Source organism: Pollachius pollachius (assembly GCF_949987615.1).
Source record: "Pollachius pollachius genome assembly, chromosome: 9".
Taxonomy (NCBI): Eukaryota; Metazoa; Chordata; class Actinopteri; order Gadiformes; family Gadidae; genus Pollachius; species Pollachius pollachius.
This window is the reverse complement of record NC_136942.1, coordinates 9,121,178-9,144,620: the sequence shown is the minus strand read 5'-3', so window position 1 is coordinate 9,144,620 and position 23,443 is coordinate 9,121,178. Positions and strand designations below refer to the sequence as shown.

The 23,443-nt window shown below is 45.3% G+C and overlaps 1 protein-coding gene across 1 annotated transcript in view; it reads left to right on the top strand.

Moving 5' to 3' along the window:
- Positions 1-5,222: 5,222 nt before the first annotated feature.
- The window catches only part of pdhx (pyruvate dehydrogenase complex component X), a gene marked incomplete at its 5' end in the record, with an annotated part of 29,941 nt that continues 11,720 nt past the window's right edge, over positions 5,223-23,443 (top strand). Inside the window, 5 exons of the mRNA XM_079743657.1 lie at positions 5,223-5,358; positions 8,973-9,056; positions 11,976-12,076; positions 19,763-19,974; positions 21,312-21,410. Of these exons, the coding sequence (XP_079599783.1) occupies positions 5,223-5,358; positions 8,973-9,056; positions 11,976-12,076; positions 19,763-19,974; positions 21,312-21,410 (632 nt within the window). The remainder of the gene's footprint in view (positions 5,359-8,972; positions 9,057-11,975; positions 12,077-19,762; positions 19,975-21,311; positions 21,411-23,443) is intronic.

The window sequence follows — 23,443 nt, the reverse complement described above, 5'->3', positions numbered from 1 at the left end:
TAATAACTTGTTCCTTGATGTGCTCTGTGGATACCGATGAGATTGTGTGCTGCAGATTACATTTTATCTCAAATCAGTTTGAGATACAATTGTTATGGAGAAAAACATAACTTGTCATTTATATCTTGATAGACACATTAAAAATATAATCATTTAGAAAATTGATCAACGAGGGTTCCTATTGTTACTGAAGCTCTGTTGAGGAATCAATGATGGGCTGGTGCTTGTCAAGGAGTTAAATAGAGAGCGGGATTCCAAGCCATAAATGGTCATTGGTGTGTGCCAGAGAATCAGCCCTGGCATCTTCTGGCAAACAAAACATGATTAGTCTGGCTTGAAGTTTGAATGTGTTAAATCATTTCACCCAACATCTCACTTGACATTTGACTTTTTTTTTTTTGCGATAGAAAAATGCTTAAAAATGCATCCTTCAGTCAGTTTGAATAAGGAATAAGGTTAAAAAACGTTAGGTTAAATGGTTTCTATTACTACAATGCTCAGACCCTGAAAAATGCAAAGCGATTCACAAAGCAAGAGACATCTTACTCACAATCTGGATGCGAATAAAAATAAGAGAGCCACTCAACAGGCTGTATTTCACATGTTTGGCAGATGATGATAATGTTGTGATACTGTACTTGGGCTATGATTTTCCTTCAGTCAATGTTGCCACTTAGTTGGCAGGCTTATGAAGATTAACTGTTCGACCGCAACGTACAAATACAAGGTTTTTAGATTGACATGTGACATTTGATGCCTCAACCGATGTAGATTTACATGGAAAAGCGATATGCCTTATCACACACAGATTAGATGAGACACTCACGATAGCTGGCATTTATTAACACAACTAGGAAGAGCGTCACCATCCCAAATCTGGGATTGGTTAACGTTCGACACGATGCTGATGGAAGTTCCTCTGATAAAGGTATGGAAATGTTTGACTGATAGATGTATAACTGTTGGGATGATAAGCAAACAAGTGATCAGTTCATACACTAGTATCAAATTGATACTAGTGCAACTACTACTACTACAAGATGACTTGCTTTAATGAAAAAGGAGAGTGACAGACTAATGCCCCTAATGTGTGAGAGTGTGCGTGTGTGCCTGTGTTTATGTGTGTGTGTATTTGTGAGTGTGTATGTGTGTGTGTTTGAGACAGTGTTTATGCGGATGTGTCCGTGTGTGTGTGTGTGAGAATGGCATACAGAGTGTTTGTGGGTGTGTGGGTGTGTGTGTGTGTGTGTGTGTGTTTGAAAATGGGATAGACAGTGTTTGTGTGTGTGTATGTTTGTGCTTTAGCATATGTGTATACCTGAGTGAAATAGAGTGTGTGTGTGTGTGTGTGCGTGTGTGTGAGTGTTAGTGTGCATGCCTATGTGTATGTGTGTGAGTCACATTGCGCATGACTCATTCGACGCCATTAGATAATGAGCTCGTCATGAGGTGGTTAACTAACTAACCAACAACAAGTCCTTATATATCACTGCATCCTTATACGCTGCAGAGCACCTGCACATGTAAACACAACACACACGTCTGTGTGTATGTGTGTGTTTGTGTGTGTCTGTGTGTTTGTGTGTGTGTGTGTGTGTCTATATGTGTGCGCCCATGCTTAGAGCTGAGGGGTAAAAAGAATCCAACAAAGAACAATGAAACGCATACTTGAACGTGTCAGGTTTCCAGTAAACCAGCACAACAAGTTGTTTCTACACCCGCGTTAACGGTAAAATAGGCAAACATGCAAACCAACCGGTTGTGAGAATAAGATGTGGGGAACTAATGCCTGGCAGTTGACAATCTGGCAACACAGGGTTTGACATTGCAACACAGAGCACATCAAATCAGACAGGTTATTTTCATTAAAGTTGTGGTTTGTTTGTGTGCGGAGGTGGCGACAGTTTACCAGAGAATTTTACAAATGTACAATAAGTTGCTTTGTTTTAAGCAATCAGCTATACGGATTGGTTCCCGGCCACCTGTGGACCAATACAGCTACGAAATTGCTTGCATATCTGAAATGTGGGAATTTTTGTTGTACATCATTAAAGTCTTGGAACTTTACAGATAAATGTTTGAAGTGTTTAGAACCATGGGTTAGAACAAGGGAATTATTCAAACAGACATAAAGATAGGACAGCATTATTTTTTTTGCAATCACAGCTTATCTGGAATTCTAATCGTGTTCTGCACCTAGTCAAATTGATTCACTAGTCAGGCTGAATACCAGCACTCATGTATTCAGCCTGACCAGTCTCTCTCTCTCTCTCTCTCTCTCTCTCTCTCTTTTGGGTTTGGATCATTGCCAAAGTTAAATAAAGTGTAAATGAATGTCAAAATATTTATTTACACTTAATGAGCAGAGGAAATACATAACACAAGTTTTGGGACTAAGGACACAGGCCCCTCTAGGATTACTTGCAAATTGTTTTTTGCTTCATCCATTTGCTACTGCATTTTATTCATATTACGATGAATAACTATATTGTGCCGACCACGGGTGTGGGCGCCATGTTCCGGAGCCGCGGGGATTCTGGGAATTGGGGTTCAGTTGACAGAAGGGTTTTGTTAATTTATTCTGTTGTTAGGTTAAGTGGGGTTAACGGGTTTGGGGTCTTTATTGGTTGTGTGTTAATTATGTGTAGTTCCATTGTTGTGTAATCGCGACCATTAGTGAGAGTGTTGTGTGTGTTGATCAGGTGTGCCGTGTTCTATAACGTTCGGTGGTTGTTAATTAAGGCAGTCCGTAGTCGTGCGGTGTATGGGGCACGGAACTGCATAATTGTTCAACCTGGGCTCCCGTCTCGTCCTTCCCGTGCTGCTCGCCACAACATGTAACAGCCTCTTACCCTACCAGCAGTGTTGGTAATAACGCCGTTTAAAATAACGTTATTTTTTCAGTAACGGGGTAATCTAATTCCTTACTATTTCCGGCGTTACAACGCCGTTACCGTTACTGTATGAAAAATGCAGTGCGTAACTATGAATTGATTGAATAAACTTCGTAATCCGAACGCACCCCTGCCTCTAAAAACAAACTGCTAGTGAGAAGACCGGGTGGGTTAACAACGAGATAAGCAATTATGATTGGCTAAGGCAGAGTCATGTTTCATGGTAGCCAATCGGAGCCAGTGTTTTTACACACAAGCCAGGACACGCGCGCCACACACACGCAAACGCACACACAAACGCACACACCAAACAGATTCGATGAAGTAGCAGAAATGGCGAGCCCGGAGCAATCCGATGAAAAATTGGCATTTTCTGTAGTATTCGGCAGATGTTCCACAGCCTTTGCAACCAAGCAAATTGAAATTCAGGCCCCATCCACACTTACCCGGGTAAACGTAAAAACGCACATCCGCAATGAAAATGATCTCCGTCCACACTATCGTTTTCATATCGTTTTCGGAATGTTTCGCATCCTCGTTCCACACTGAAATTATTTTGATAAACAGTTGTTGTCATGGTTACGTAACTCCGCCACGCCTCTCTGTTTAGATTACAGGCGCGCGACCAGCTGATATTTACAGTTGATCAGCTGGTTAATCATTTGCGACCCGGTCTTGTCCAGAAACGCCGCTCCAAGTACGGTTTGAACTGTCGTCTTTCGGTTTTTTTTTACCATCACTGAAGAACATCAAGTACAGCGCTCGCCTCCGGCGTTGGAGCAACGATTATGTTTGAGGCAAAATGTCAGGTTGTTTCTGGAGATTAATTAGTACATTGTACAGAGAGCTCATCATTTGCATTTCACCTGCCATTTTTTTGATGAGCGTCTCGGTCTCGAGCGCAAGCTTGTGGCAGTGTCATGGCAACCGAACGTCATCGTTTCTGAAAGCCTCCGTCTACCCTGTCCACACTACAACGCGAACCCAGCGTTTTCACATTTATATTTATGCGTTTGTAGATTTACCCGGGTAAGTGTGGACGGGGCCTCAGTTGGAAGCATATCAAGGCCTTGAATGGGCAGTTCAACCATTTAACACATTAAGGCCAAGTGAAAACTTTTTTTTTTTTTTACAGTAACGCAAATAGTTACTTTCCCTGGTAACTAGTTACTTTTATTATAGTTATTAAGTTACTAACTCAGTTACTTTTTGGAACAAGTATTGAATAACTATAACCAATTACTTTTTTAAAGTAACGTTTCAACACTGCCAATCAGTAGCAACTATTAGTGGTTCATCCCGTTCCCTCGCGGCTTGCTGACTACAGAGGGGGGCAATCAGCTTTTGATTTTGTAATAACCATTATGCAAAACACAAGTTTATCTATTTTTAAACATCAAACATACCACAGACACGTTGGGGCTCGGTAGCATAATATATGTAATTATTGAATGTATTAATTATACAGCGTGAATAAACTCGTCGTGACCTATGAGCTAAGGCATATGCATGGTCGAGAACAGACAGCTTCATGAACAGAAGCACTGAGAAGTGAAGGAGTTGTGTTCTTGAAGAAAGTATTCTAAACCGGGTCACTTTTACTTCACTTTATTTTTTAAAGTATTTCGGTATGGTAACTATGAAGCAAGAGGAGGGAATTGTATTTAACACGCGTGGAGTGAAATACCGCAGCGCTATCTTCCAGCCCCGGAGGGCTTTCCCCGGGGCTGTCAACGGGGCTGCCATATGTCTCTGACCTCATCTGACTCCCGCTCCCAGTTTGTAGCAAGTAGGCGTGGCCTATGTGAAGTAGGCGTGGCCTATATGACGTATTGGCTCCGGCTTCTTCACCTGTCTAAAGGTGCTGCCATCTGTGGCTGGAGTAGTTATTGCAGCTTATATGTTGATCCTGCTCCCCTTGTGGCAATGTATAGTAATTACAGCTTATATGTTTGATTCTGCTTCCTTGTGGCTATGTTGGGGGCAGCTTATGTGCTTAAAATACGTAACAGAGTGCAATTGTGTTTAAAATACATATTTTGTGAGCCATCAGGGGATGAGCGCTTTCATTTAGATGTACTACTTTCTAAAGACAACTAGGTTTAAACATAGTATGTAAAATAGTAAACTATAGTTAGTCAGTTAGTATTTGTTTTGCATTGCGCCTCACTTTTTCTCGAGTGTGTTGGATCCCCATTTCATAACTCTGTCCAGACGGTGGCGCTAAAGCTCCCAAAATGTTTTCTCAACCGCTAAACCCCAAGAGAAGAAGAATCAGAGCCTCACCGCGCATGCGCATGTTGACTTCACGTACCCCCGGACAACAACATGGCGGCCTCCTTGCAGCTGGGTCGTCAAGGAATACTATTTGGATTACGATTTAACCTAATTAAACAATGTCAACGGACGACAACCCCGTGGCGGCTCCATGCCAGGACCTTCCACCGGTGTCCGGCCCTCCTTGGTAAGTGTTCTGGGCCTCCAGGGTCCGGTGGGCGGCTGGTTTTATATCACCGCTCAGCGCCGCTACCGGGGCGACGCGGAGCGCTGCTCACCTCGACCCCGATCACAACCTTGAGATCTTCTCTTTATTTATGGTGTCAGGTTAATTATAGCGTTGAATCGGGGTGGTCGGGGAGGGATGCATGTTGTTTTGTGTATTGCTATTTTTGTGTTTATTTTTATTAATAGTAATAATGACGCTTGTTCTCTGACAGCTGAGTTATCCTCAGGTGATGCTCGGTTGATTGGCAGGTGTCAGATGAACTGACAGGTCGTTGGTGACCGTTGTTGATCCTTAATGGTCAGGATCATTCCGGGTCATTCTTGCAGTTTGATAGTTGGCATAGAGTAAACATAGTGTACAGCTAAGGAGATCCCATTTAAAGTGCATCGTTTGACTCTCACTCAAGGTCCATCGTTGGTATTGAAGGGTTATTTCAATGCACAGCCACATATGCATTTATTTGAACATATTTTCATGTCCCATGCATTCAAAAGAGAATAAAAAGCTAATAATGCTTAAATACATACCTAATGCAATGATCAAATGGACATCACTAAATGGGTATCCATCTTTGGTTGCATGTGTATCTCTATTTAATCCCCCTGAACTTATCTTATTATATTCTAACACAATTTTAAAGATCTGTTCTAGACACATGGATACCCCCACAAGAGCACATTCAACTCTAAATACATTACCTACCAGCTGTAACCACTGGGCCGCTGCTTCTTGATGTTCTTGGCAGAACGATTGCTTTGGGCATTAGACATCTGTGTCCTGTTAGTCACTCACTACTTCCAATAGACATACTACTACCAATATACCGCAGTACTAAAGCAAGGAGCTTTTCAATTCCATTGGATGTCCGGCAGATGGCAGCATCACACAACATAGGCCTAATAAATCAAAATGTATGACTTGCATCCATGCTTATTTAATTCCGCTGTAACGTATTGGAAAATATCATATATATATATATATATATATATATATATATATATATATATATATATATATTGCAATTCAATGAATACGTATTCATTTTTAATTGCAAAGCAAATACTTATTTTTACTGATTGCAACATTGTTCCTTTTTAAAAAACAAACCATGGATGTAGTCTACTGTTATATTTCTGATTCAGGTTTAGTTTGAACACTGGGGACTGCAATACAAGCTTCATGATTAATTATGTAATCCCTCCTTTTTTGGATTGCGATATATGGCCCGCGATAGGCCTGCATGATTTGGGGAAAAATATGAGTCAGGATTTTTTAGCTTAGAATTAATATCACGATTCTCTGCCACAATTTTTTTCTCACGAAATGTAATTTTTATTGCACACATGAACCATGACAAAAAAAACGACAGAACCAAACATAGTTTTTTGGCACCTCTAGCACGTTGCGTTTCATATGGCCCTTAATAACTGATTAAAGTGCAGTATCAAAAACGGAATGATTTATTTTGTACATATTAGGGATGGGCATTAGATTAAATTGTCTTAGTCGATCGTCGGGAGAATTAATTAACGATTAATTTTCAATGAATCATTAATATTTTTATATTAAAATGAACTATATGCTATATTCAAAATGCAATGAAAATACAAAAACACAGCGTGTTTTCCTCATTGAAATCTTTATTATTAGATGAACAACTCTTAAACCGGATCCGTTCAATGGTTACACTTGGTTACACTTTACATATGCGCTATTGTGCTCTAAACAACGGAGCATGCAGCTCATAAACACAACTGACCCTCGTTTTTTCCCCAAATAATAAAAAAAAAAAATCATGTCATAGCTTAACCAAAAATATGTCACTTAGTTCGGACAGGTTTTGCAGAATGTTACTCAAAACTATCAAAAAAGGCAGGGAAAGAGGGTGATTGTTAGCCTACCTTACAATGAATTAGGCTTATTAAGCTTCGGAAAAAAGAACCAGTAACTCACATACAACTTCAGCACCAGTCTACTGATTTGTGTTGAGAACGATGAGCATGTTAACCTGCTCTGGGACCAGACGCGACCGCAGCCTGGTGACCGTCAGTCCAGCCGCCGAAAACACCCGCATTGAGGGGACCTACGATGCCGTGATGCATGGGTACCTCCGTGCTAACTTGGCAAGCCGGGGGAACCGTATTCCATTCACTTTCCACCAGCCTGTGTAGGGGTGGAAACCAGGGGTGGGGAGGCCTCCCTCAGAAAGTTCTGAAGTTCTGCTACGATGCCAGACTCGCACTAGCCGTGATAGTGCGAGTGATCATATATACGCCTCAATCGGAATACAATTCTCTGATCAGAATATAATTCCATGCGGAATAGAAGAGGTGGTGTAGTCCGCTATAATCGACGTGTATACACTTATTCCGATTGGTTTGGGGTGGGTGCGGCTACTTTTTAACTTTAGAGAGATGGCATCAGCAGTTGCAGCAGTTCGCAAGCGGTCCGTCTGTACTTTTATGCTCCCCGAACTCGGCCGCTCTCACGGAAAGTGTTTTTTTTTTGCCAGATTCGTCTTTCTTATCACGCCACAAGTATTTTAGCATTAGTTTTATCAACAAAAAAAATATATTTAAAAAAAAATCGAAGTTATTTGAAACTTAAATCCACACAGGGTTGAATCGAGATCGTGATTTTATAACGATTTATCATGCAGGCCTAGCCCGCGATACAGACAATATCGCCATACAGCGATTCTGCAATAATCGATATATTGCTAGGCTATCCTATAACGTTACATCACGATATATGTCTATCGATGAATACAAAATGACTGAATAGTTACTCGTCTTTGGCTAGTTAACTTTTGTTCAAGTTTCCTTCATTCAGGGGGGCCACGTCCAGGAGCAGGGATACTGCCTTATAGAAAAATATATCGATATTGGGTGCCAGTGTATCGATTCTCGTAGCACAAAAAGAAGGGCGACGATATATCGCAGTATCGATATTTTGCCCCACCCCTAGTCATGTAGGCATACATTGTGGCAGTAAACTCCTAATCGACAAAGTCTTTCTATCTATGGCATGCATGTACTGATTCGGTCCTACTGTTGTAGAGCCGGATCATAAACGCCTAGCTTTCATTTCGTCAATCTCAAAGTCGTAGATTTGAACATAAGCTGCTTGACGAAACCCTTATTTAGTGTGGTTCTTCTGGATGTGGACCGCTGATACACCCAGTCAGGGTCTTAGGTCATGTTGGTGGCCCTGGGCAGTCAGGGATCACATGCCAGTGCCCTGTTGCAGTGTCAGCCTGCATCATGCTGTGTTTCAGATAGCTTGCTAATGCCCCACACTGCCGCGCTAGGTATAGTGAATGTGTCATACTGCCCCCAGCGGTGCTTTTGTATGAGACGAAAGCAAGTGCATTTTCACCCACGTTTACGTTTTTTTAACACTGTTTGTTGCACTGTTGTAACAAAAAACATTTACTTCTTTCTTCACAATTGGTTGTGAAAGACACTAGGCAATAATATAGTTTTTCTTGTTTTTAGAGTCGATTTTCAATTTGATATTATACTATACTGTTTCTCAATATCATAACATGTAATTATCTTTTTGTCCTGTAGGTGTCGCACCTCTCAAAGTCGAAATGCCGGCTCTTTCTCCCACTATGGAGGAGGGAACTATCGTCAAATGGCTGAAAAAGGAAGGTAAGAAAAAGGGTGTTTCACAAGGTCTGCCCAGTCCCACAAAATGTAAACTATTCAAGGAGGTTGAAGAGCATAAGCAGAGCTCTGCAATATTGGCCCTGCTTTCACAGGGCCAATAGTGTTAGTAACGGGATCAAGATCTCACGGTATCAAGTCCCAACTACCGACGTTGTCAACATGGAAGACATGCCATTTCCTAACCACTATTGAATGGACATTAAACCTACTACAATATCTACCTGCCCCGCTTCTTTTGTTATCAAATTTTGATGGATTGAGTCTAACAGTTCTCATACATTCGGAGACTACATCAATAGCCAGGAGTCAAACGAATACAGAGAGAGATCCCTTCCACTCCAACGGGGCGAACCAAAATGGCAGACAGCAGCAGTACTCTACCCCATTGTCATGAGTCGGGCCTAAGCTATCACCTCACTCCACCTCCTCTAGCCCCCCACCCCTCTCATAATTAGCACAGTGTGCAGGAGAAACGACTTCATGTTCAGCGGGTCAGGCAGCACCAGCAGCAGCCCTCATTTTAGAATCCACCACATGGCATCGGAGCTGGGAGGCAGCGCAGTCTGCCGAGGCTAATTGGCCCGCAGGAACAGAGCCGCTAAAATTCAGCAGTGGTTACCAGCGGTACCGGGCAAGTCCCCCGTGTGTGTGTGTGTGTGTGTGTGTGTGTGTGTGTGTGTGTGTGTGTCTGTGTCTGTGTCTGTCTGTCTGTCTGTCTGTCTGTCTGTCTGTCTGTGCGTGTCTCTCTCTCTCTTGTCCTCTGTGTGTGTGTGTGTGTGCCTGTGTCTCTCTCCTGTCCTGTGTGTGTGTGTTTATCGTCCTGTGTGTGTGTGTGTGTGTCTCTTGTCCCGTGTGTGTCTGTGAATGGGTGATGTAGACAATTGACCATATTGTCTGACCGTCTTTTCATTGGAAAGATCAGGTGATGGTTAGAGACCGGCCAATGTGCTTGTGGCTGTTGCTTTGAGGTCCGCACGGCCTATCAGAAGCTGCTGCGTCAGAGTGTTTGGGTTTTATATATTTGTTTTCTGTTTGTCCCCAAGGCCTGTGTGTGGAGCACAATGTCTGGCTGAAGCGCCTCTCTGTGATGGTGTCGGGGCAGAGTGGTGGCGCTGTGCCTGTTTAAACGTTAATACCGCTCACCCCGCCTGACCCCCGGGGGTCAAGGGTCGAGCCTCGTACACAAATCCAATCTTGACGGCGCCGCACCGGCCCAGAGGGGGTTGGTCGTCAGGGTGATTTTCATGTCAATATTCCGACACCCCTCCTCCTCTTTGTCTTACCCTCCGATAATCACGCTGCCTCACTTTTCACCTCTAGTTCCACGTCCGCCGTTGTGGTCTCCACCGTACTGCGATCTGCCCTTTGCACTTTGTATATTACATATATGATAATATATTATCATATATTATGATAGTGGATATATTAGGGATAAACAGTAGCGGACGTAGTGGTGGTCTTTCTTTTCGTCAGAGCTCTGTAACCCTGTTGGAGGAGCATGCTAACCCCACCTCTTCTTCTATCCAACCCCCCCCTCCCAGAGCCACACAGCTAAATAGGTCATCGTGACCCTCGACCCTAACCTCATCTGGGTTGAGTTACCCCCGCCTCCCCCCGTCAATGCATCGACACGATGTCGGCCAATAAATCAAGCTGGTCTTTACGGTCGATATTATTGGAAGAACATGATTTGGAAAGGAGAAATCACATTAGAATGGGGCCCCTTTTCCCTGAACCTGAGACTCACAAACATTGACCCAACCTTATCTATCTATATTAATTTGAAGGTTAAATGTGATGATTAGTACTGCCTGTTATAAACTAGGAAGCTATGCAATTACAAGAGAATATGCCAAGCCCTTGAATTTGTAGTCCCATGTTGTACCCTATAACATGAAGGACTTTTTTTTCATGGGAAGTAGTTTATAATATAAGGGACCAAAGGGGAAATGTGTTCATTATTTAAATCGTGCAGTGCAATGATTCACTTTGTCAGGGTGAGCCTATCTTTAGCCTCTAAGAGATTCCTAGGGTCTGATGTGAGTAATATGTTTGATTAAACAATGAAAATGAGATTGATTATCCAAATAGACCACCCCACCAAGTGCTACCGTCGTTCAAATCCCAGCGTTATGAACACAATTACGGATTCGGAGGAAGAGACCCACATCCACGGGTCTCTTCCTCCGTATCGGTGCGCTCCAGTGTCCTCTCCGCGTCCGTCTCTCGCTCTCGCTCTCCCTAATTGCTCTCCTCCCTCACTGCTGAGCACTAAGCAGATGCTAATGTATTCGTCGGTGTCGAGGAATGCTGGGATTCAGAGGGATACCAGCAGCGGATCTATTCCTCTCTAAGACACACCGGCTCGCTCCAGTTTGCATTCTTTCCCATGACAGATTGATTAGTCTGTGTCTTTGATATCCAGGCCTGGGCCACAGTGTGCCCCATCTATGCCTTCCTTCCCCACAGCCCTTTTTACTGTTGTGAAGGTTTTGTTTTTTACTTGTTCTGAATGAGATCAGAGTAGCCTTAAACACAACTGATTTGTTTTACATAAACGCCAATATTAGTGGCATGTATCGATGGTTTGGGGACATCAGTAAGACATTTTCTAACGGTTCATTTTGTATCCATAAGTGGAGGTTGCTAGGCCGCTGTGTGTATCTAAACTGTACGTTTGCTGAGCACCAAACCAAAGAGCCACAGTTTAACGTGTAAAATAACTTGTGATCTAGCCTTCATAATAGTGTTTATTGTGATGGTGAGACATGCCTTCATACCAGTCCATGTAATTCTCGCGCCTGCACAATATTGTGAAGCTCTCTCTGTCTGCTGCTGCTGTTGTTGTTCCTGTTGGCCACTCATTAGAGCAGGTTGTTTATCGGTACACTGTGTTCGCAGGTGAGGAGGTAGCCGCAGGAGACGCACTATGTGAGATCGAGACGGACAAGGCTGTGGTTACCATGGAGTCCAGCGATGACGGAGTCCTGGCAAAGATCTTGGTAAGTAATCAAAGCGGTCCCCACACACACACGCCCACAGATCTGGCTCGGGGCTCTGGTGCGGGGGACCCCCATCGGACCGGCCCACAGTTTGATCCCCAATGACCTCGTGTCCATGGATCCTGGAGCCAGGTTTAATAGTCCGTACCGGCTCTTTAATTCTTCATCATAGTGTGGTATTCTCTTTAAAGTTCTGGACGGAGCTGTCTTATCTTTTATTCAGATATTGTCAGATGCAGTCACACCTGAGAGTGGAGACAGCGTGAAGCAGTTTTTAGAACGTATATTAATTATTAGTGTTTCCTTTAGGATTCAAATTTGCATAGGATGTGAACAGAAACCTAAGCCTCCTGTATGTCTGTCGGCAAACTTCAGGCTTCCTATGAACTGAAACATTTAGCCCGTGATGACATTGGATGAACTGTTTAACCTGCCATCAGATGTTTCCACGTTGGTCAACAAAATGTGGAAAGTGACGTAAATATTTGGATGTAAAGCAGTATTTATTTACACATGGTTTTTATTTGTGTTATTGATTTGCCATACTCGGTTGAAGAGGTGTGGATATGACACGACTGTGGACATGAGTAAAAAAGTAGATTTAATTTAAGGTTAGATTGAGGTTTCACCTCTCTTATTAGCATAATCTTTACAACCGTGTATGAATCTAAATCTACTGCCTTTGTTCAATGCAGAAAAATACTGCACATAATTTATTGTTCAATGGGAGAGCAATGAATCGTTCACTGAAGGCGCCTGCAAAAATAATCTAGTCCTGTAATTGTTTGATGCAAGCAGAATATTAATCTTGGATTTGGCAACAAATCTACACAGGGGAAGAATGTGTATCTTTACCAAAATGGTGTTTCTCTGCAGAGCGATTGTGTGTGTGTGTGTGTGTGTGTGTGTGTGTGTGTCCCCGTGCGCGTATGTGTGTGTCCCTGCATGTGTGTGTCTCCGCGTTTACATCCAATAATAGCGTGTATTTGTGTCCAGCTCTCAGCTCTTTCCAGCGGTCATTAAGGGCCTCTTGTTAAACTTCCCGTCCCTGCGGGCAGACTCGAGGAGCCCTAATGAGCGGCTTCCTCGCTCCTGCTTCTCCTCCTTCATGTCACTGGCGCTTTGATGCGTTGAACACTTCCAGAGGCGGCCCGACCGGCTGTCTTTCATCAGCGCAACGCCACAAGTTTGTGGCGGGGAAGAGACTGGTCGTCACGTTTCGCCGTGCGGCGCCCATACCTGTCACATCGCCCTGCCAGAGACGGGGGGTGTGAGAGGACGGCGATGGCGCGGGGGGGAGATGATTATCCTGCTGAGAGGGCCCTGCTCGCTAGGGAGCACCATCACACACGGGCACGCAGCGCGCAAAGTGCATACGCATGCACACGCATGAAAAGACAGGCGCCCACGGACATGCACGCACACATAGGCACTAAAGTACACTCCCAGACACACATGCACAAACACACACTCAAAGACACACATGCACAAATGCACACTCACAGACATGCATGCATACATATGCGAAAACAGACTCAGACACACACACTCACAAACATGCACACTCACAGACACGCGCTCACACATGCACAAAAATGCATGCTCACATATGCCCAAATACACATTCACAGACACACACATGCACGCACACACACATGCACAAACACGCACTCTGAGACACGCACACATACTCACAAAGAAGCACAAACACACAGACACACACACAGACACACGCACAAAGAAATCCACGGAGAACTTACATGTTTGTTGACTTTCCCTCTCTCCGAATCCTATTTAACTAAGTAAATATGCAAGCGTATCAGCGTGGCACATCCATAAACAAACTCACTGGCTTGCTGTTACTATATGCTTGAATACGTCTCAATATGTTTTAATCATCCGCCCTGACAAGCCTCTTTACGTCTCATTGTGGCCTCATGCTCCCCTGGACGAGGTCGTAGGTGAGGCGTGCATGGCTGTCTACTCCAGTGTAACACCCTGAACAGATGTACACGAAACAACCCAGAGGAGACGTGTTATTTAGGCATTAACGGCTGTAATGGATTGAACATCTCTACTCTGCCTGCTTGTCACTCTCTCCCTCCCTCCTTCCTCACTCATTCCTTTACTCAGCCCTCCGTCTTGGCTGTCATGGCGATGAGGCAGTTTCCATAGCAACCAACCAAGGAGTTGGGGGGGCAGGGGCTTTCGTTGGGAGCTGGTAAAGAAGGATGGGCTGTACACACACAGCCCCGCCTCCACCTTCTGTGTGTGTGAGTGTGAAAAGGAAATAATGTGGGTTTATGTTACAATGTGTATATCTATTACGTATATAAAACCCCAAGCCCGTACTGGCAATATTTGGCAAGTGCCTGTCTGTGTGACCCAGCTGGGCTGAGCACCCAGTGGATTTCTAATTCAGACGCAGGGATAATTACCTGCCTCTAGTCAAACAGCCGGGCCACTGCAGAGAGGACACTTCCCTGGTCCTCCGCAGCATTATTTATGGGGGTCAGCTCCTAGTATGGCACGTTAACAGCGGGCAACAGCCCCGGGGGGGGTAAGGAGCAGGGCTGGAGCCTAATTAAGTGTGTGTGTGTGTGTGTGTGTGTGTGTGTGTGTGTGTGTGCCTGTGTGCCTCAGAGATTGCCTTGTGTTCTCGCACCTCATTGCTGCGCCCGGCTCCTCCAGAAGCCTCAGGGCCTCCATCTGAAAATCAGATCAGGGAACAATCCATCACAGCCTGTTGGAGAGCCGGGAACCCACGCTCGCTGATTGAGAATCGCAAGCGCATGTGCATTCACGTACACACACACACACACACGTCATTCAAATGGCTGTGATATACAGATGATTGGTTTCTGTGGTTGAGCAATGTGGCCAAATCGTTGCCAAATCGATTAAAGCCCCTGTTTGAGATAACGTGTGGATGTGTTTGAGATAGTGGTGGATGTGTTGGTGTTTGAGGTAATTTGCAGTTGTTAGGTGTTGGAGATAATGCGTGGATCTATTGTTTGAGATGATGCATGGATGTTTGGTGTTTGAGATAATGCGTGGATGTTTGGTGTCTGAGAATGCGTGGATGGTGGACAGAAGTGAGGTAGATCAGTCGTATGGATGCATGAAACAGCCGGGCTGACAGCTTGTGCGTATATATAATTGCTTTTTCAAACGTCAACCTATAAGTGGTCTATATGAAGGAGGCGGCTGCCCTCGATCTGATCCAGATTCCGTCAGACAGGATCTAATGTAACTGATGAACTGGTATTGACGGTGTGGTGAGCCTTTAACTTGATCGATTGGACTGTCGCTGCTGTGCTCCACACACCTGGGTGTGCCTGCGTGTCCTTGCTTGCTACAGGCTCTGGGAACAGAATAGATCCACCATCTGGAGATCCAGTCTGTGGTTTTATTGCCCGGCTTCTCTTCCCTTCACTTCCCCTTGTTTTCCCAATTCTCTCGTTCTGTTGTTTATTCACGCCTTCCTAAGTAACTAATTGAAGCCTTCATCACCTGTCCTCTGGATTACTCCTATTTGCTGTGAAATAATAATAATTAAACCTTCGCCACAACGCGATTATCGCTGGGCTTGCCCTAGTGGTACATTCTGAAACGCTTTTATCAGACCTGACTTACAACCATTCATTAACACATTCACCCACCAACGGCGGTGTCAACCACGCAGGGCGACAGCGACAGACATCTCGACAGAAGCCGGGGATCGAACTAGCAAACTTCCAGTTGCTATTCAACCCGCTCCACCTCTTGAGATGCTGCCGCCCAACTCAATAATATAATTTTGTTAAACCGGGATTTAACTAAATTTCAGAGCTCTAGTCTGCATCCTTTGAAAGAATCTGGAGCGTGTGAGGCTAGGTCAATAGTGCTGGATCCAGCCTTGCATACTAAGTACTTCTGATGAGGGATTCTCGCCTTTGAAGTTCGTATCCTGCTGTACACTAAACAGATTTTCTCTCGATGTCTCTCTTTTTAAAATCTTGGGTTATAAAACAAAAGGGTAGTCGATTCACCGGGCAAGACAAACATCCTGTTTCATCAACACCTCATCAGTTACCTGACCCCTTATCCCTCTCTGGATTTCGAGACACAGAGATGGATAATGGTGACCATTGAATATCATATCAGTCAATATTGACACAACGACGTTCCAAAACATCACCACATCATTCAAAAGCCTGAGTGATCGTGCTCTGGTGGAGGTCGTCATCCCTGCTCCTCCGCTGACGTGACATAGTACCCTCCCCTCCGAGCGCTTGCTGTAGGGTGGTGATCCAGATCACCCGCAGGGGACCAATTTGGAGGGCCTTCCAAACGTCCCAGGTGTCGGCAGTCAGCGCAAAGAGGAGGAGCATGTGTCTGTTGACAAGGGGGAGGAGGAAAAGGAGGAGAAAGGCACCTCCTCCTCCTTTTGAAATCACCAGAGCTTCAAGGGGTATGGCTTGACCCCGTTTCCTTTTGGAGCTGCAGTTTCCCACGAACACCTCATTTGTTTCCCTGAATATTTGATATGGGTGGGGGGATGATTTCAATGGCACCCATGTGCAATGCAAAGTGAATTGCAAGCAGTCTAGGTTTAAATTGTTTTTGTGGTTGCAGTGTCACAATACAACCAGTAGATGGCAGTATTAAGTGCTACCCAGTTCTGAACACTCCTAAGCCTAATTTCCGCTCATGAATGAGCATATGTACACACGCCTGCTCACTCCTTTGTGTAGACTTCCAGCCACGCATGTGATTGTTCCACCATCTGCAAAGTCTATCAAATGATGACATTATAACCAAAATAGCCCAGCACAAAGTACAGTACAGACTGTGAAGCAGCAAGCAATAGAGACATGCCGACATAGACGGAAATATTATCACACATGTGTTAGTGCTTGCCTTTTTATTTGTGTGTATCCTTTGCTGAGGGCGCAGTGTGGTTAGCGATGGCAGTGCACACCAGGTTGGGAGGACAGGAGGAAAAAAAGTGATGCATTCGTCATCCGAAAGCAGTGAGAAAGCAATTCCCAGGAAGGACAATTAACTTAAGGTTGAGCCATTCTCTGTAGGCAGTGTAAACAAATCAACACACCTCCATGATTAGTTTGCCTTTCTCGGAGGCGGGGGGATCCCTTGTGGACAAAGAACACGTCGGGAACATTTACAGACGTCCTGATTAGCTCGCCACCGTTTTGTACAGCTGCAGCCTTGAGGTGGTGGGGTACGGGGTGGGGGGCCGTGGGTCTGAATCTGAATCCACATGGGACTGCCCAGTCCCGTCATCGATCTAGCAGACCACAGTGGCTTCTTCTCTTCATCCATGTTCACTCTTCGCTGCTCCGGGAGTATGGGAATGCATTGAGCGTGCATGAGGTCCATTCAATTCAACCCTGTGGTACAAGATTTGAGAAAGCCACAGCCATTAGGGTTTGGGTTCCTTCACTGCAATCTTTACAATCTGTCAGCCGATCCACAAGCCATTGTTGGCGCCCCCTGTTTTGTGTTTACCCTGGCCCGGTTCCTTACAAACATCATCCATCATGGCTTCCGTCGTGCTCGGGGAACCACGCTAATTGCTGCGGTGCCGAAGCAGAACTATAGCAGAAACAAATGCACGTACTTAGACACGCTATTTACAGAGCTAATAAATAGCTTTAGGACGCACTCTCACAATCCATTTCCCGAGATATTTAGCTGATGTGTGCGTGTGTGTGCTTGGTGCCTAGTGGAAGCGGGGTATTTATTTCGCCAAATAGTCTTGTAGCGGTGTGGAAAATCCGTTGGAGACTGGCCAGAGTGTACCTAGCTGTGGAATTTTCCGCTGTATACCCGGTGTGCTGCAGTGGCATTCTGGCTTTCCATACTACCTCACCGTCTGGCTGGAAGAGGAGCCACTGAGGAGCTGAAGGTGGATGGAAATGGATAAATGGATGGAAGTCATTGTTGGGGATAAACCATGCATGTTGTGTGATTATGTATTGAGGCCAATATTTATTGGCTGGTAATTCTCTCATGGGAAAAATAATGATGCCATTTGTTTTTTTTGTTACACCTTTCTTTGGAAACAAAAAACTGTGAAAGTTGAATTGTATTGGACTCGACACAATTGGAATGGTCGTCCTTCACAGGTTTCAACCAGTCTCCATTTTGTCTCGTTTTTAAGCAGACTTTAGTGTGTTGTTTACCAGTACACAGTTGCTTCACTGGGCTGCTGTTCCTATGGCTGTTAGGCCCTGATGGCTCTAGTGTGTGTTTGTTGATGGGATTTGTTTTCAAGGTTGGATGACGGTTCCTCTTTTTAGGGGGGGATTTTGTCACGGCAGTTACAAACCCTAAAACCTCATGTGTGTTTAGCTTTAAAAGGCTGCGGTTACGAAGCACGTCACTGGCTTCTGCCTTTCAGGACAGCTCCATAATGGAGACCTTCTCTAAAAACGAGGAAGTGCAAAGTACAAACACCGTCTCTTGTCGACTGAGCCATTTGTTTAGAACTAATCAATATTGACAAGAGATTATCTCATTGCCAGAGCCTAGAATCAGTTGGTGTTTTGGGTTTATACTATAACCAAGTCTATGAATCAACGTTTGACAGCCAAACGAACACCATCCATTTCCTCCTCTGTTAAGGACGTTGGTCTTGTCCTTTTGGGCTCGGAGGACGGAAAGGAGGAAGGACGAGGTGGCTGGCGACTGGTTTCGGCTCCCCTGGGCAGCGTGCTAATCAATAGGCTGTCAGAAGATGTTCATCAGTTCGGCTTCCTCTGTTGATTTGCCTCATGTGGACTGCTCTCTTTACACCCTTTATCAAAGGCTCCCCGCAGGCCGTTTTGGGCCTTCTTCACAGTCACAGTTGTAGGATTTCATCCAGGAAAGCTTTTAGATTGTATGAGGGGTTTGGGTTTGTGTGGAATGGGAACAGTGAGGGTCGAGGGGAAATATGCAGATGTGTGAGAATGAAAGCCGTTTTTTAACATTTTTTTTTACAATTCATTGAACAGAAAGTGCAGTGATGTGAATGACTTTCATCTCAGTCTGACGGTATGCAAATTGACCCGGTGGCGTGGGGCGGTACATTCGTCGCCCCAAGTCAGCGCTTGTCAACTGTCTTTGTCAGAGCCTGTTGCTAGGCAACTAACAGACCATCAGCGCCTTTTTGATGACGGGGCCCGACCGAGTCGACCACAATCCCTCACATGCTTCCCAAATAACATAATTTGCTAAAGTGTACATGCTATGGTTGATGGGGGACTCTCGTAGTAGTGGAAAAGGGAGCGTTCGAAGTTGGACTAAAACACAAGATGTAGAAACACACATCCTTCTGAAAAAATAAAAAAAAGGCTTATTTTTTATGTATCCACATACAACATGGAGGTCAAAACAAAGCAATACCATGAAACCAGGAAAAATACAAATAGTCCACCAACATGAGGTCATGGGATGTTCAGTAAATTCAAAGCAAATTTGTCTAATTAAATATTAATTGTCACATATGAAACATCAGTTCTAAGAGATGGAGGTGATTAACAATAGTGACAAAGAGGCCAGCAGTAGGGCAGTTTTTCTGAAGCCAGTATTTTGCCTTTTTGAGACAAAGATGTTTGGGAAAAAAAGGTGTTGTAATATAAAGGATACCAGTTGTTCCAGTGATCCCAGTCCCATCGTGTCCCCCCGTCTGTGTTCCAGATGGAGGAGGGCAGCCGCGGCGTTCCCCTGGGCACACTCATCGCCCTGATGGTGGAGGAAGGGGAGGACTGGAAGCAGGTGGAGGTCCCCCCTCCGACGGCCCCTCCTGCTGCCTCAGCTGCCGCCGTCGCTGCCTCCGTCGCACCTCCACCTGCTCCTGCCCACCTTCCACCCCCACCACCGCCTGCAGTCCATACTATCAGCTCAGCACTGTGGGTATCACCCCCCCCCCCACTCTCCCTCCAGCCGTCCTCCCTCCTCACCCCCTCTCTTGCTCTCTCCCTCCCTCAGCCTTACCTCCTTCCCTCCCTCCCTCTCTCCCTCTCCCCCACCACCCCGCTCCAACCATACTTCCCTCCCTCTCTCTCCCTCCCTCCCTCTCTCTCCCTCCCTCCCTCCCTCCCTCCAACCGTCCTCCGACCTCACCCCTCCCCCTCCCACCTTCTCCTGCTTCCTCTCGTTTTCATCCCACCTTCCTGTCTTTACATCCAGCACGCACAATTTGTCCATTTCTCTTTATTTACAGTCCCAAAAAGAAGAACCATTTTGTCACTATTTACACACCAATCATTATATTTTGCTTACAACCACTGAACGACCACTGAACGATTTACTATTGTCTGTGTAAATGTTGGCGTGTTGACGTATTTTCCTCAGATTCAGCTGGATAGAAATGTATGGCACATGGGATGGATCAGCTTGCTGTACTTGTATCAGATAATTCTGACACAAAAAGGCAATGAAATCAACCCCCAAAATGACATTCAACACAACTGAATTATTTTATATCTACCATCTGAAACATGATTGGCCGTGTCTTAAAATATTTTTTATCGGTGTAGTTCTTCATCACGCTCAGCGTCTCAAAGAGCTTCACACCATTGTGACAGAGCCCGCTAGAGGTTAAGCCACATCAAGATAAACCACCACCACGCCTTATTTTCTTTACCCTCATCATGACACACCAGATTGCTGAGTAAGATGTTTTTTTCACGGCTATGCCCCAGCTTTTAATATGGTGTCACGGCGTGTTGACACAACACAGAGAAAGTGAAGTGGCATCGGGGCCTCCACAGGCTGAGAGCAGGGCTTGTTTAGTGTGCACACACAGTTATCGAATAGGGTCAGATGATTAGACGGATGTTCGTAAACGTCTTTTCAGTCGTGCGGGTCACAAGTCCTCCTCTAAAGTAGCGTTTAATTTTCCCTCTTGTGCCTTCCTGTGTCATGTGCTTCATCTGACAAGCAGCCAAGGGAAACTTAAGCAGTGTATTATATCATGAACCATGAAGCCAGTCGAAGAATTTCTGACGCATTAAGAAGCAAATATTTGCTATTTGTACTTGATAAATAATAAATCGAATCTCAAACTCTGTTCAGATAAATTTTCTCCCGATCTCTTAATGATTTAACCGCGAAATTGTTGCAGCACTTGTGTGTATAGTTAGATAGATGGATTTATTTGTCAGCAAGAAGCACATATACTTAATGTCTGTGCAACGTTATTGCATTAACGTATGTAACACATCCCTCCATGTATTTTCCCCAGACTGCGTCTGAGCCCAGCAGCGAGGAACATCCTGGACTCCCACGGCCTTGACCCCCGCCTGGCCACGCCCACCGGTCCTAGAGGACTCATCACCAAGGAGTGAGTACGGGTCACCCTAGTGTAGCCCGAGCTGCTCCGTCCCTCGCCTGATGACAGCGTTGTGTCTTCCGGAGACACGGAGCGTCGCCGAGGAACAGCTGCCCTGAGTGCCTCCTTGTAGTGTGCGTTGAACCTAGAAAGAAACAGAACCGGGGAAACAAACACTTTCTCAGCTGTAATTGGTTGTACTACAGCCTAAGGATGAAAGCGCATCCAGAGGCGTCCTGCAAAGTGTTCACATCCATATTCGGCGGCTAGACTCGCCGGGCAAAGTAAAAGAGGGGGATAATAGCTTTGTCATGGTAGCCGAACCGAGTGGAACTGGCCGTATGCAATCAAAACAATGAACGCTGTTAGTCGTACATGAAGATATGTGCACTTGAGTGGCATCGCTAGCCACCGGGAGCCGTATACCTCCTCTCCCTCCCCGTAGCTCCTACTCAAGCACTGGCTGAGTAAGCTGGTTATGTCCTCGGCGGAGTCGGACAGTCACTTGAAGATGCTCGAGAGAAGGGTCGGAGGGAGGAAGGCGAGGGAGATGTGGAATAATGTGGCAGGCGAGCGTTTCATTTGAGGACCCTTAATCGCGTTATCGTGGTCTGTTTTGACTGCCTGGGGGTAGTGCGCACACAAACGGAGACATGTATTTTACACACACACACTCACACACACTCACACTCACGCTTAGACTCTCTCTCTCTCACACACACACACACACATCCAGCCGTGCGTACACACAGGCGTGCGTTCACACAGGCCTACACACAGGGGTACACACACACATGCACACATAAACAGCAGCTCTAATGGCTACCTACTGTCAGCACAGCCCTGATGTAACGCTCTTGTTGCCCCCCCCCCCCACTCCCTGCTGGGGAATCTCATTAAGCTGCTGCTGTTTCCATGGCAACCCAGTCTCTCCAGGACCCACCGGTGACCATAGTAACGCAGGCCATATGTTGGCGGGGGGCGGGGGGGGGTGAGCTGGGTTTGGGGGGGGAAATTCAGAAGGCTTGTTTTGAACAGGATGGGTAGGGTTGGGCCGGGGGGGGGGGATGTGTGCTCGCGATTGCCTTTTGAACAAGCGTGCAGCAAATGGCTGTGTTTTAATATGCAAATTACATGCTAATTTGATTGCCATTTTGAATCATGAATGCTTGTTTGATTATGGAGATGCACGTCTTGTCTGCGTGTGTGAAACACGGGCCCCCTCGAACCCACAACACGTCTCTATTAGAAAACCGTGTCATGGAGGCCAAATCAACATCCTAGGAGGAACAGGAATTATAACCTTACTCAGTAAAATGGGTTTGCATGAGCCTGCATGATGTGTCTTTTAACATTTTGAGTCGCAGTGCAGGCTTTGCTTTTGTTTGATTTCAATCCTTGACTAACTAGCAATTTCTATGCACATTAAGATTAAAAAAATGGGAAAGAAAGAAAAATCAAATCAAATACCCTCTTTGTGTGGCATGCCTACTGACGCCATACTGGGTTCAGCTTATTACAGTCAGGAAGTGGTCTATCGGCGTCCACATGGGGCCTGCGTGCCAGTTTATAAGCCGCTGGGCCGGGGATCTGACTACATGGGTGTTTGCATGGGACTGGATGGGCGTGATGAAGGAAAACATGTTCTGTTCTGGTGGTGGTCTCCAGATTAGGGGGCTATTGTAAGACGCTGCGTGTTTGTTTGAGTCAGACTCTTAAATTCCTCGACGTGTAGGTCATGGTGTTTCTCTGCAGCCAACTGCCGTTTTAGGTTCTGGGCTCAGCCCAGAGGGATTCATTGGCTGGGTATTCAACATATAGTGTTTTATTTAGTCTGACCCTCACACTACAAGTTGTCGACCATCTCATGTTCCTTGAAGCTCTTCCATTTACTTTTAGGGGATTTTGCTGTCACTTTTATCCAATGCCTTACAACCATACATTCACACACCGACGGCGGAGTCAATAACGCAAAGCGACAGTAAGCTCGTCGGGAGCAGTCAGGTCAAAGTGTCTTGCTCGGTGACACCTCGACACTCAGGAGC